The sequence below is a fragment of the Balaenoptera borealis genome, assembly GCF_965194805.1.
Source record: "Balaenoptera borealis genome assembly, chromosome: 13".
Lineage (NCBI taxonomy): Eukaryota > Metazoa > Chordata > Mammalia > Artiodactyla > Balaenopteridae > Balaenoptera > Balaenoptera borealis.
In genome coordinates this window covers 988027-1001156 of record NC_138870.1, presented here as the reverse complement: position 1 = coordinate 1001156, position 13130 = coordinate 988027, and the positions used below count along the sequence as shown (strand labels likewise).

The 13130-nt window shown below is 57.9% G+C and overlaps 1 protein-coding gene across 26 annotated transcripts in view; it reads right to left on the bottom strand.

Annotated features, from left to right (window-relative positions):
* MICAL3 (microtubule associated monooxygenase, calponin and LIM domain containing 3) overlaps positions 1-13130 on the bottom strand; it is a 176124-nt gene that overhangs the window by 20598 nt on the left and 142396 nt on the right. For 16 of the 26 annotated variants that reach the window (XM_082350068.1, XM_082350056.1, XM_082350045.1 and 13 more), the window contains 7 exons: positions 11587-11721; positions 10568-10630; positions 7821-7934; positions 6981-7118; positions 6711-6793; positions 4126-5824; positions 3590-3684 (listed from right to left, as the gene is read on the bottom strand). In XM_082350068.1, coding sequence (XP_082206194.1) covers positions 3590-3684; positions 4126-5824; positions 6711-6793; positions 6981-7118; positions 7821-7934; positions 10568-10630; positions 11587-11721 — 2327 coding nt within the window. The remainder of the gene's footprint in view (positions 1-3589; positions 3685-4125; positions 5825-6710; positions 6794-6980; positions 7119-7820; positions 7935-10567; positions 10631-11586; positions 11722-13130) is intronic. The other 10 variants (XM_082350070.1, XM_082350060.1, XM_082350049.1 and 7 more) reach the window with 3 other exon arrangements.

The window sequence follows — 13130 nt, the reverse complement described above, 5'->3', positions numbered from 1 at the left end:
ACCCACACACCTTTGGCCAACTTATCTATGACAAAGGAGGCAAGGATATATTACACAATGGAGAAAAGATAGCCTCTTCAATAAGTGGTGCTGGGAAAACTGGACAGCTACATGTAAAAGAATGAAATTAGAACACTTCCTAACACCATGCACAAACATAAACTCAAAATGGATTAGAGACCTAAATGCAAGACCGGACACTATAAAACTCTTAGAGGAAAACACACGCAGAACACTCTTTGACATAAACCACAGCAAGATCTTTTTTGATCCACCTCCTACAGTAATGGAAATAAAAACAAAAATAAACAAATGGGACCTAATGAAACTTAAAAGCTTTTGCAAAGCAAAGGAAACTACAAACAAGACGAAAAGACAACCCTCAGGATGGGAGGAAATATTTGCAAATGAATCAACAGACAAAGGATTAATCTCCAAAATATATCAACAGCTCATGCAGCTCAATATTAAAAAAAAAACCACCCAATCCAAAAATGGGCAGAAGACCTAAATAGATATTTCTCCAAAGAAGACATACAGATGGCCAAGAAGCACATGAAAAGCTGCTCAACATCACTAATTATCAGAGAAATGCAAATCAAAACTACAATGAGGTATCACCTCACACCAGTTAGAATGGGCATCATCAGAAAATCTACAAACAAATGCTGGAGAGGGTGTGGAGAAAAGGGAACCCTCTTGCACTGTCGGTGGGAGTGTAAATTGATACAGCTACTATGGAGAAGAGTATGGAGGTTCCTTAAAAAACTAAAAATAGAACTACCATATGACCCAGCAATCCCACTACTGGACATATACCCAGAGAAAACCATAATTCAAAAAGACACGTGCACCCCAATGTTCATTGCAGCACTACTTACAATAGCCAGGTCATGGAAGCAACCTAAATGCCCATTGACAGATGAATGGATAAAGAAGATGTGGTACATGTATACAATGGAATATTACTCAGCCATAAAAAGGAATGAAATTAGGTCACTTGTAGAGATGTGGATGCATCTAGAGACTGTCATACAGAGTGAAGTAAGTCAGAAAGAGAAAAACAAATATCGTATATCAACGCATACATGTGGAACCTAGAAAAATGGTACAGATGAACCGGTTTGCAGGGCAGAAATTGAGACTCAGATATAGAGAACAAATGTATGGACACCAAGGTAGGAAAGCGGTGGGGCGGGGTCGGGGGTGGGGTGGGGTGGTGGTGGTGGTGGTGGGATGAACTGGGAGATTGGGATTGACATGTGCACACTAACGTGTATAAAATAGATAACGAATAAGAACCTGCTGTATAAAAAAATAAATTAAAAACTAAAAAACAAAACAAAAAAAACTCAAAATGGATTAAAGACCTAAATGTAAGACCGGATACTATAAAACTCCCAGAGGAAAAATAGGCAAAACATTCTTTGACATAAATCACAGCAATTTTTTTTTTGGATTCATCTCCTAGTGTAATGGAAATAAAAGCAAAAATAAACAAATGGGATCTAATTAAACTCAAAAGCTTCTGCACAGCAAAGGAAACCATAAACAAAACAAAAAGACAACCTATGGACTGGGAGAAAGTATTTGCAAACCATGAGACCAACAAGGGATTAATCTCCAAAATATACAACTAGCTCATACAGCTTGATATCAAAAAAACAAACAGCCCAATCAAAAAATGGGCAAAAGACCTCAACAGACATTTCTCCAAAGACATACAGATGGCCAACAGGCACATGAAAAGATCTTCATCATCGTTAATTATTAGAGAAATGCAAATCCAAACCAGAACGAGGTATCACCTCACACCGGTCAGAATGGCCATCATCAAAAAGCCTACAAATAATAAATGCTGGAGATGATGTGGAGAAAAGGGAATGCTCCTACACTGTTGGTGGGAATGTAAATGGTGCAGCCACTATGGAGAACAGTATGGCGGTTCCTTAAAAACTAAAAATAGAACTACCGTATCATCCAGCAATCCCACTCCTGGGCATATGTCCGGAGAAAACCATAATTCGAAAAGATACATGCACCCCAATGTTCATTGCAGCACTATGTACAATAGCCAAGACACAGAAGCAACCTAAATGTCCTTCGACAGAGGAATGGATAAAGAAGAGATGGCACATATATACAGCGGAATATTACTCAGCCATAAGAAGGAATGAAATAATGCCATTTGTGACAACGTGGATGGACCTGGAGATTATCACATTAAGTGAAGTAAGCCAGAGAAAGACAAATACCATATGATATCACTTATATGTGGAATCTTAAAAAAATGATACAAATGAGCTTACATACAAAACAGAAATAGACTCACATAGAAAAAAAACTTATTGTTACCAAATTGGAAGTGGGGGAGCGATAAATTAGGAGACTGGGATTGACAGACACACACTACTATATATAAAGTAGATAATAAACAAGGGCCTACTGTAGAGCACAGGGAACTCTACTCAACACTCTGTAATAACCTATAACGGAAAAGAATCTCAAATAGAATATATGTATATATATACACACACATATATGTATAACTAGATCCCTTTGCTGCACACCTAAGATTAACACAACACTGTAAATCAACTACACTTCAATTAAACAAAAAAAAACGCACTGGTGCTTCACCGGCTTCTGGGGGTTCAGCCCCCGGAACGTGGCTGCCAGCTCCAGGGCCAGTGCTCACGCCCTGGGCCAGGCCGCATGGTTTGATTGTATTTGAGTCAAACTGAGGCAAAGTGGGAAACGTGAGTTATCTCTTGTTGACAGGGCTACAGATGATTTTTTAAAAATCTGTCTTAATTTTTCTATATAAACATTTTAAATAAAAATAAGTCATTTTTAGTTAGTTTCTTGCTTTTTTAAATGAAACGAAACTCAGAGGTTTGTTTCACAGCCGCCTGCAGCAGGGTCGAGGAACCACGTGCCCCAGTGCGCAGACCCGAGGCTCCCGTGGGGGTCTGCAGGAGGCTCCCCACCCGCCGGCTGACGCAGCCCCATGCTCTGGGGGTGCCCCACGCCCCTCAGTTCTTACTCTGAAGATGCTCAGACCCGCAGGAGACGGAGAGGCGGACGACACCCTTGCCCACCTGTGCCTCTTCTCCCGAGTCGCCTGCAGACGCCACGGCCCTTCCCCCCAACAGATGCAGCTCGTGTGTCCTCAGCACAAGGTGCCTCCCACGCAGCTCCCGCACCCCAGTAGCGTACTCGGGGCGGAACCGGGATGACGTTATCACGTACCCGGACACAACGTCGTGCCAGGTCAGCACGTCCTGGGCGCAGCCCTGACTTCAGTGTTCCCTACGCGGCCCCCGGCGAGGGGGCGCTCGTGGGATCCTAGGGCTGGGGTCCCAGACTCACTGTCGGCGTGGATGAGTAGGGCGCCTGGGGCCCGGGGACAGCTGTGGTCAGAGGGACACGCTCCCCCTCAGACTGGCCCTGACACAGGCGGCTCGGGCCCAGAGGAGAGCTCCCGCCGTGTCTCGGCCTGGACACGGGCCAGGCGCGGGGCTCAGCTGCGCGTCGGCTGGGGTGGGGCGCTGAACAGGGGACGGAGTCGCAGCCGCGGCCCACCCACCTCTCTCCTGGACTTCTGGGAGGTCCGCTCCAGGACATCGTCGCTGGAGATGTCCGAGTCCTCCGAGCAGCTCAGCTGGCGCCGGGGCCGCAGCTCTGGGGGGGCAGAGGCAGAGCAGGGACAGTGACCAGTGGCCACACGGGGTACTCTCCCCATTTCCACACCCACGGCAGCCCAAGGCAGGCGAGCGGAGGTGTGGTTCTCCCCGGCTTGGGTCTGTCCCGCACCCGGAGCCACGAGCCTGGATGCTGACGCACATCCGGGCGGGACTGCGCCCACACGCACCGCAGGGGCGCCGTCTGGCGCCAGCGCCCGGCCACTCACCATCAGGCCCTCCCTGGGAAGTCACAGCCACCCCGACGGCCCCCGCCCAGCTGCACGCTGGTTTCAGAACGTCCTGCTGGGTTTAGTTTCCTTCTCCCTAGGAAGCCCCAGGGGAGGGGGCAGCATGGGAAGTGGGTCTTTCGAGGGAGCTGCAGGGGCTGGAAAGCCCGCACCGTGCGCTCTGCCCGGGAGGGGCCCCCGTGCTGCCGTACCTGCTCTCGTGACAGGAGACGCCCCCGGCTTGCCGGCATCCACGGTGGCCCCGCTGGAAGGGGTGCTGGGGCGGGACCTGCCATCGCCCTTCTTCTTCTTGTCCTTCCTGTACCCGGAGAAGACGGACTTCCACAGGGACCTGGGCTTGGCTGCTGCTTCCTCCAGGGCGCTGGGGCTGGGCCTCTCCGGGGGCCGGCCCTCACCCTTGGGCTTCTTCTCTTTCTTGTTTCTTCGGGGGGAGAAGAGGGACGATCTCTTCTTGCTCTTCCCGCTGGAGCCCTCGGACGAGGTGACCGAGCCGTCCAGGCCCCCTGAGTCCGAGGGAGGGGACGGCACCTCCTCACTCGTGGCCTTGTGCGTTGGGGTGGGCTCCTCGGGGCCCTCAGGGGGCACGGCGGTGGCTCTGCGGGGCGCCGGGGTCCTGGGGGCCCTGGGGGCGGTGGCCACGGTGTCCATCTCCTTCATCCTGCTCAGCTGCCGGGCCATGGCGTCCCTCAACGCCGGGCTCCGCACCGACTTCTCCCGGGCCCGCATGCGCTCGGCCGCCAGCTCCTTGGCCTCGGCGGAGACCAGCGGCAGCCCCCGCTTCTGTGGCGGGACCCCACTCTCGGGCCCCCGGGCGCTCTCCTGGGCCAGGGGCTGCTCGGGGCAGGGCCAGCGGGAGGGGGGCGTGAAGAAGGGCTCCTGCAGACTCGAGTCCTCCGTGCGGTCGTCATACGTGTCCTCCACATCGTCCGCGAACGGGATCTCGTCCACGCTCTCCACAAATGGCTTCGGTGCCTCCTCCGGGGGCGGCCGGGCGGGCTCCCGCGGGGTCCGCGCGCACGCGGCCGGTGCTCGGGGCTCCGAGGCTGCGGGCTGCCCCGCCAGGGCCGGCTTCCCGTGAAGGGTGGCGGGCTCCTCGTCGGGAGGCGGGGGCGGCGGGCTGGAGGGGGGCGTGAGCATGGTGGAGTCGGAGGTGCTGAAGCTCTGGCTGCCGGGCGTCCTGGTGCGGGAGGAGCTGCCCCGCAGGCCCAGCCCCGAGCTGCTGGACAGGTCTCTGTGCTCCGCCCGGGCGCCCTTCGGCTCCCTGCCAGGTGGGGACCCCGGGGTGGGCAGGGAGGGCTGGGCCCCCCCGGCAGCGGGCGGCCCCAGCCTCCCGGGGACGGGTGTGGGTTTCAGGAGCCAGGGTCCCTCGCCCTGGGGGAGCTTCTCAGCTGCAAAGGCCTGCAGGGGCGCGGGCTGGAACCCGGGCTCGGGTCCAGGGCCCCGTCGCACGGGCGTGAGCCCCAGGCTGCGGCGTATCTCTGCGCTCTTCATCCAGAACTCTGCCACCAGGTCGCTGCGTTTCAGGGCCTCATCCCCAGGGAGGGGGCTGCCCAGTGTGTCCTTGGTGACCCCTTGGCTCTTCACGGGGAGGGGGGCCAGGGGCGTGGAGGTTCTGGCCGGCACAGGCTGGAAGCGGATGGGGGACACGGTGGGGGACGGCACGGTGGCCTCGGCGGACGGCTGAGGCTGGGAGCAGATGGGGAGGGGGGCCAGCGGGGACCGGCGCTGTGGGCTTGCAGGCGAGGGCGGCGTCCTGGCTTCGGGCTGTGATCGGACAGGTGTGCCAGCTGTGGGCTCCCCATGGGAGAGCTCTGGCTCTGGCTCTGGCACAGGGCTCTCCGCGGGCAATCCCTTCGTGGCAGCTGCAGAAGCGAGCGGGGCTCGGGCGCCCTGTGGGAAAGCAAGGTGACAGGAGCTGCTTAGAAGGCAGGGTTCTGACGGGCGTGCTCTCCCACCAAGGGCCTGAGCTTCCTGAAACACCCTCTCCATACGGGGGGCCACGATCAAGGGCCAGGAGGACACCGCCCTTTTTGATCTGTCTGTCAAGCTTCAGAGCCCCTCACCCAGTGAACACGTGAAGCTTTCAGGTTTGGTTCATCCCAAACGCATCCGGTTCTTTGGGCCCTGAACTGACAACAGCCAAAGGATGCTAACGACAAGCCCCAGAGCTCCGAGGTCTCTGACGTGAGACTTAAAACAGCATCAATCGCATTCTGCCTCCCGGACTGTCCTTCCTGCCACGCCCCGGCCTCACTGCAGATGAAACCCCCCAAATCACCTTGCTCCTCAGGACCCCAAAGACCAAGCCAAGTAGCCCCAGGCCTCGAGCTCCGGCCGCCCTCTAGATGGCCTCCCCTAAAACGTGCTCCACAGGACACAGTGTTGCTATCTATTTACGGAGCATCCTGCAGTGCGTAGTTCCAAGACCACTGGTCACCTGGACAAGTATTTTTAATTTAGAAAATCATACGTTCATTTTAGCATAATATTGAGAAAAAACACATCTGTTGTATCAAACCAATAATCCCACAAATATTACCGTTTTACCTTAAAAATGAGTTTATGTTTAAAACGGCGTGCTGTATGGACACACAGAGAACAGTGGTGGGAAGCTCGGCGGTGGGACTGGCGCACAGCAGGCCACACCGGGCCGGAGCCCCAGGGCCACTCCTGTTTTCAACAGCCCATCAGCGCAGGGAACAAAAAACTGGGTTCACACCAAGGCCCCTAAGGAGTCCCATCAGCTCTGCCTCCAGAGTGGGCCCCAAACCCTTACCTGTGCCCTGGGGCTGTGGGCTGGGGAGGACAGGACCGAGTGCTCCTCAGGGGACCGGCTGGGGCTGGAGACTGGGGAGCGACCTGAGAAAACAGACGCAGGATTTGCGAGAGGAAACACCCGCTCGCACTGCAGCGGGGCTGCTCCCAGGGCGTCCCGGCCTCGGCCGTGTCACCAGTGTAGGATCTGCGTCCAAAGGTCCAAAGGTGAGCTGCACAGGTGCCACAGGGGAAGGGGCCGTGCAGGGAGGGGAGGGGCTCGCACACAGACCTCTCTCTGGGCGCCTTGCCGAGGCCGGTGGTGGCTCCTCCTCGCCTTCAGACACCCGCAGCTCCAGTCCCACTCCCGCCGCCACCCGCTGCAGCTCCGTGTCGGTCTCTGACGGCACGTCGTCCGACCAGTGCTGACCTGCCGAGGGAAGCGAGCACAGACCTCCAGTGAGGCTGTGCTCCTTGCCAGGCTCCCGGCTCCTCAGAGGACAGCCGCCAGGCCATCAGCTGCAGCGTGAGGTCCAGCCAGCTCTGAATCCCGGCCAGGCGCTGCCCACTAGTCCCCCTCCTGAGACTCGTCCATCAACACAGCATCCTCTGCGACGCGGAGCACCAGGACGCCCGTGGCACCCCCTCTCTTTTGAGGGTGCGGGCCTTCCTGAGCACACGGACAGCTCCACAGGAAGGACCAGCCTTGGGGACTCGGAGCCCTCCCGGCCCTGCCGCCCCTGCCGCCAGTTCCAGGCTCCTAGCGCCCAGCCCGCCTGTTCTCACCTCCCAGCCCAGTCCCTGCCCCTCCCCCTCAACGCCACCTCCTCCTCGTACCAGCTTCCAGAGGCGGCAGCTGGATTAAAGGCCTCGTAGGAAGCCCTGAATCTGCTCGGTTTCTCCCCATGACTCAACGAGTGCAGCCCACGTCCAAAGGGTGGGTGAAACGACACGCTTTCAGATTAGTGGCAGAACAAGGAAGGAACCAGGAGCCCTAACGGCCGCTCCTCTGAGCACCTCACTTCCGTTTTAATGTGCGTTCCGTCTTCCCTGAGCTCAGACCACTGCGGCCCCCTCCCCAGGAGGAAGAGGGTGGGCACCACGGTTGGGGGAGGCTCTGGGGTCCCCATACCATCATCCAGCTCTGCGCCAGTGTCCCCCGTGTCCCCATTCTCCGCTGCCTCGCCTTCTACCTCTGCTGGCTCTGAGTCCACATCTTCCTCCAGGTCGTCCTCGTCAAACGGGACTGCAAGGCAGAGACGTTCAAAGGAAGGAAGAGGAGAGAGACAGACAGACAGACAGATGACAGACGCATCGGCAGGGGATTCCCAGGGCTGTCACGTGACGACCACAAGGCGAAGAGGGGAGAAGCCTGCCTGGGCGGGGGTCGGTGGGCCGGGAGGTCTCCGAGAGCAGGGTGGGGCCTCCTGAGCACGGATTAGGCAGGCACCCAGCTGCAAGCGTGGCAGCCGGGCCCTGCACCGACCGCTTTGTGTGCAGGAGTCGCTTAAGCCTCGAGGGGGCTGCTAACCCTGCCTCTCAGGGAGGACTCGGAGCCCAGGCAGCTGGGGGGTCTGTTCGCAGCCCCACCGCTCAGCCTGGCAGCAGGGCCGTGTGCAGGGGGGTGACCAACCGGCAGGGCTGCAGCCCCGCTTGGAAGAATTTAGACATGTACTTTTTTTAAGCATAAGAGAGAGGGACAAGGGGATGTGGAAAGTTCGTTTTTCGGACTCAAGACCAGCCCTTCAGCGCTGCAAAATGTGGCAAAGCTTCATTTCTCCTGAGCAAGGAGCCTAACATACACACTCACTCACACACACACACACACACACACACACACACACTCACACCTGTTCCCAACCCTGCACAAGAAGAACTCAGACTACAGTTCAGGTTACAAGAAGGCAGCAGGAAGCAGCCACAGCCGCATCGCCCTGCCTGGACCAGGAGTCCCTCCTCCCCGGGCGCCCTGGGGGCTCTTCTCGGGTCTCCTTTCAGGAAAGGGGCTGGCCTTTGACCCGCACATACTTGGCCTGAGGGTCAAGCCCGGCAGGCTGCGCAGCAGAGGAGCCCGCTGAAACGCAAGGCCAGGCCAAAGGACCACGAGACCCTCGACGGCCAGCAGCCCGGCCTCATGAAGCTGTGTCCCCGGCGCCCGGGGCCGTGCAGTAACCAGCAGTGACCGTGAGCGGCCACAGGGTCAGAGCACAAGGAAACTGGGGACAAGACAGCCGTGATGGCCTGGAGGTGGGCACCTCTAGGTGCTAGGACTGTATTTCTTGACCCAGGTGGCAGGTGGGTGAGCCTTGGTGTTTTTAAGTAATTCCTTAATCTGTTACTTATCCTCACCACCCCTTCGGTGCACTCGGCTTACTAAGACGAGATGATGGTGCACACCCGCCCTGGAGAGTGCTATGAAATCGGCCTGGGACGGACGAGGCAGGGCCGGGACGCCCTCCTCTGATGACGGCATTTGCGGGAGAAGCCCTGCGGCGAGCACTCAGTTACTTCCACAGACTGAGACCTCTGTGCGTTAGCATTGCTGCTCCCTCATCACACGCCAGGGGAGGGGGCTTCTGAGGCAAACAAGCCTCTCCGCCCCGTGCTTCCTGGGGGACAGCGAGCTGGCCGCCGATGGGGCAGAACCCGGGCCCACCCCATGGCGGGTGCCCGCCGGGCCCACACGCGCGCTAGAATCAGTCTGCGAGCGGCCGGGCATTGAGAGGCAATTTTACACGTTTGTGTTGGCAAGTCCGTTGGAAGCAAACGTGGCATGGGCTCGCCAGCCTGGCGTGGCTCCAGACACAGGACACTAGAGCCGCCCAAGCCCAGACCTGGCCCTGCGGCCCCCAGCGGTTCTCCTACTCAGAGAAACATCTGCGCAGACTCGGGGTTAGGAGTCTACGGTCCTCAGCGGCGCCCTGAAAGGAACGACTGTCACACGTATCAAAATACACAACAAGCATCAATGCAGCAGCAGCAACGCTGAAAGAGACACAGCTTGAGGGAGGGAACTGGGGGTTAATCCAAGTTAGGACGGAGCGGGTGCTAGAAGCAGCCACACACAAGGAAGCAGGGGGCGCCGACACGCTCAGCTCTGGTCTATTCGGCGGCCGCTGGGACGTCCCGATACCTCAGCCTCGTCCAACCGTCCTGGGGACAAAACTAACTAGGAGAGGGTGGCCGCAGCCCTCTCTACAGCTCAGCGTGAAGGTGCCTCCTGACCTGTGAGCCGAGGAGGACAACGGGCGGCTGGCAGGTGGCTGGTGGGGCAACCATCCTGCCGCCCGGAAGGGGCACCCTGCCCTTCTGCATTTCACAACCGGCGGGGGCCAAGGCTGTCCCACGTCCTGCCCGGATGCCAGGGCCCCTCGCTGAGAAACGCCCCCCCCCCCGAAAAGTGAGTGCACTGAGGACAAGCAAGGTCTCTCGGCTCCCTCGTGGCCTGAGAGCTTGCAGAGAGCCCTGCACCTCGGCCTGCAGACCCAGCCTGGCCCCCACCCCAGTACTGACTGCCTCAGCCGTGGCACCCCGGGAGGTCTGCTGACCGTTACGAGAATCCTCCAGCCCACACCCCGCCACGGTCCAGCCTCATTTCTGCGGACTCTGAGCCCCAGTGCCGCACACAGTCCTTCAGCTTCGGCTTCCCCCGATCTCTACTAACAAAACACGCCCACACCCGCCCGACTGCACTACTGCTCTGCGTGGCGCGTGTCTGGTCCATGCAAGGGCGGCGGCCTGAGCGAGGCATGCACGTGCCCCCGCCCTCCGCCGCGCATGCACTAGCGGCAGCACCGGAAGTCCAGGGTTAAGGGACCAGCAGAGCTGCCAAGAGAGTGGTTATGGTGAGCGGGCAGAGAACGAACATCACCCGACAACCTCCGGAGACCGACTCCAGCCAGGCCTGCACTGCTGCACGGCGAACAGAGGGAAGGTCGGGCCCTGAATTTGAAACAGACGATAAATACAAAGTTACACAGGAGTAAGCGTTCCTGGCGAGGAGAGCGGAGGTCCTCCTGGAGTCCACACGGAAGAGAGACGGACGACGTTACAGCCCGAGGCCCGTCCGGCACCGACCAGGGACAAGCGGGGCGTCGGGACAGGGAGAGGAGAGAGAGCACGGGGGGTCAAGGTGGCGTCCCCGGTCAGCAGGCTGTCTCTCGGCTCCTGCAGAGCTGCTGGGTATCTACGCGGCTGCAAACGTGGTTAAAGAGGTGGGCCTTGCCTGCGGCGAAGGTGGCTACCTCCCATGAAGACCGGGCCACCCGCTCTGTGCCCTCGGCACCCTGCAGGCTGTGTCCCCAACAGGCACTGAGTGCAAACGTGGAGACAGGTGAGCAAGAGACAGAGGGCGAAGCACCAAGGCGGGCACGCCGAGGTCGGGCACGGGAAGGACGCCCCCAATGGTCTCCAGGTTTTCCTTTCCCTCCTTAAAAGAAGCCAGAACAAGGTTCATCATCATCCTGCCGTGGGATGCAGAGCACCTCCCCTAAAACCTAGAGCTGGTAACCTCCTTGATATAAATTTCTTCTTAAAACTTCATTTCAGTCCAAGGTATGGTCCCTTGACCCCATCCTGTCCGCGCACACTCAGACCGAGACACAGCGCATGAGGAAAAGCACAGGACATTCCTCCAAGTGGAGAAGGAAGAACCCTGCCTAGTGACACGGGCAAAGTCAGCAAATTCTTGGTTTTCCCAACGTCAAGTTCACTGTTTCGCGTCAGCGGACAACAGCCCATCTCTTACCCACCGAGACTTCACATATCCTCTGACGAGAGCCCAGGGAGCTGGCTCTTACGTGTGAGGAGCCCGGGGGCCCCGCCCTACAGAAGAGTCCCCGGCAGCCCGAGGGGAAGCGGGACAGAGGTGCCAGGCACCCTGCGCCCGGAGGAGTTACCTCTGGAAGGAGGGGACTCAGAGGCCGGTGACACTCGCTCCTCCTGGTTCTCACGAATGTGCGTCCAGTGCACGTCAGCCTGGATCTCCAAGGGATCGGCTGGATTTACGAGCTGCTGCAGCCTTGGGCTCCCAGCTAGTGTACCAGGTTCGAGGGGCAGAGGAGATGAGGAAGGGAGAGATGACGGGAAGGAAGGAAGGAGAAAGTAAACAGTCCAGGGAAGGAAGGATCAAACACCACAGGAGAGGAAACAGAAGGAAAAGTTACCATATTTGCCAGGATCAGTTTGAATCAGAAAGAGGCAAGAATTGAGAATAAGCACACGCACACACACGTGCAAACGCACACACGCCCGACTTCTACTCATTCAACTTGATTCAGTCCCTTCAAGCCTCATGCAGCTGTCGATGTGGATGAAGAGTCCTACACTTCCCTCCGATGCAGAAAGTACCTTCCTTTCTGAAGCTCTTTTCATCTTAACTGCGTCTGAGGGACCCAAGTGTCCAGTTAGGAGAAAAGAGCAGATCACAACTGGCCTCTGCAGGGCCAGCCTCCCAAGGTCCCAAGTACGTGGCTCTGTTGGCCACAGAGCCCGTGCCTATGGCCACCTGCCACGTGGACACAGAGGTGGGGCGGGACAGGGCAGTTTTGCCACGAACCAGCCGGCTCACGCGGGGCAGACAGTGACGCTGTCGGGATTCTAGTTTTTATCTTATGCAGCTAAAGAGAAAAACATCCCCTTCTACAATGGGCCTCATGCAGCATGCTGGGCTGAGGCGGGGGTGGGGTCAGAGAAGGCTACGGTTGGGGGGAAGCGGAGTCTGTCCTGCAGACCCCAGAGCGCTAGGAATTCACGGGAACAAGAAGTCAATCCCCCTTTGCCCTTTTCTGAGGTCAAAGCCCTCTTCCCGAACACTCTACTGGTGCCCCGCTGATCCCCCCTGGACATAAGACTCCGCTTCTTAGCCAGGTGAGAACTCACCAGGGGCCCCGCCTTCAGGCTGTTCTTGCTCTCGGGGCCCAAGGAATCTGCATGCACCCCTGCCCCGAGGGCTCCCATAATCAGTGCTTGGACCATGCCATACAGTTGGGTTAAAATAAGGGACAGCCAGCAACTTGGGGGAGGGGACCCTACAGGAGGGAGGCTGGCTTTTCGGGCAGCAAGAGCAGGTACCACCTGATCAGAAGGACTCTCTACTGGGCAACCTGGCTTTGGCCTTGGCTTTGGCTTCATCACGAAAACGACAACCTCCTAATCTCCAAGCAACAGGGAACGTGACGTGGGCAGAACTCACCGCTAAGGCCACCGAACGTGGATGGGGGCTGTGCTGGGCGTGGGGTCGCAGCCCTTGCGCTCTCTTGGGAGCCGCTGGCCTCTAAGGGCTTCCTCTTGGCGGTGCTGGACGGGGCTGAGTCACAGCAGCCACCAGAGAGCCCGACTGTCTTCAGACCAAGACATTAAGTCAAGGAGGAAACGCAGGCCCCTTCTCCACCTTCCAGGCAAGCAGGGGAAGACAGCGAGCCTTCTCCCCGGGGCGTGCCTG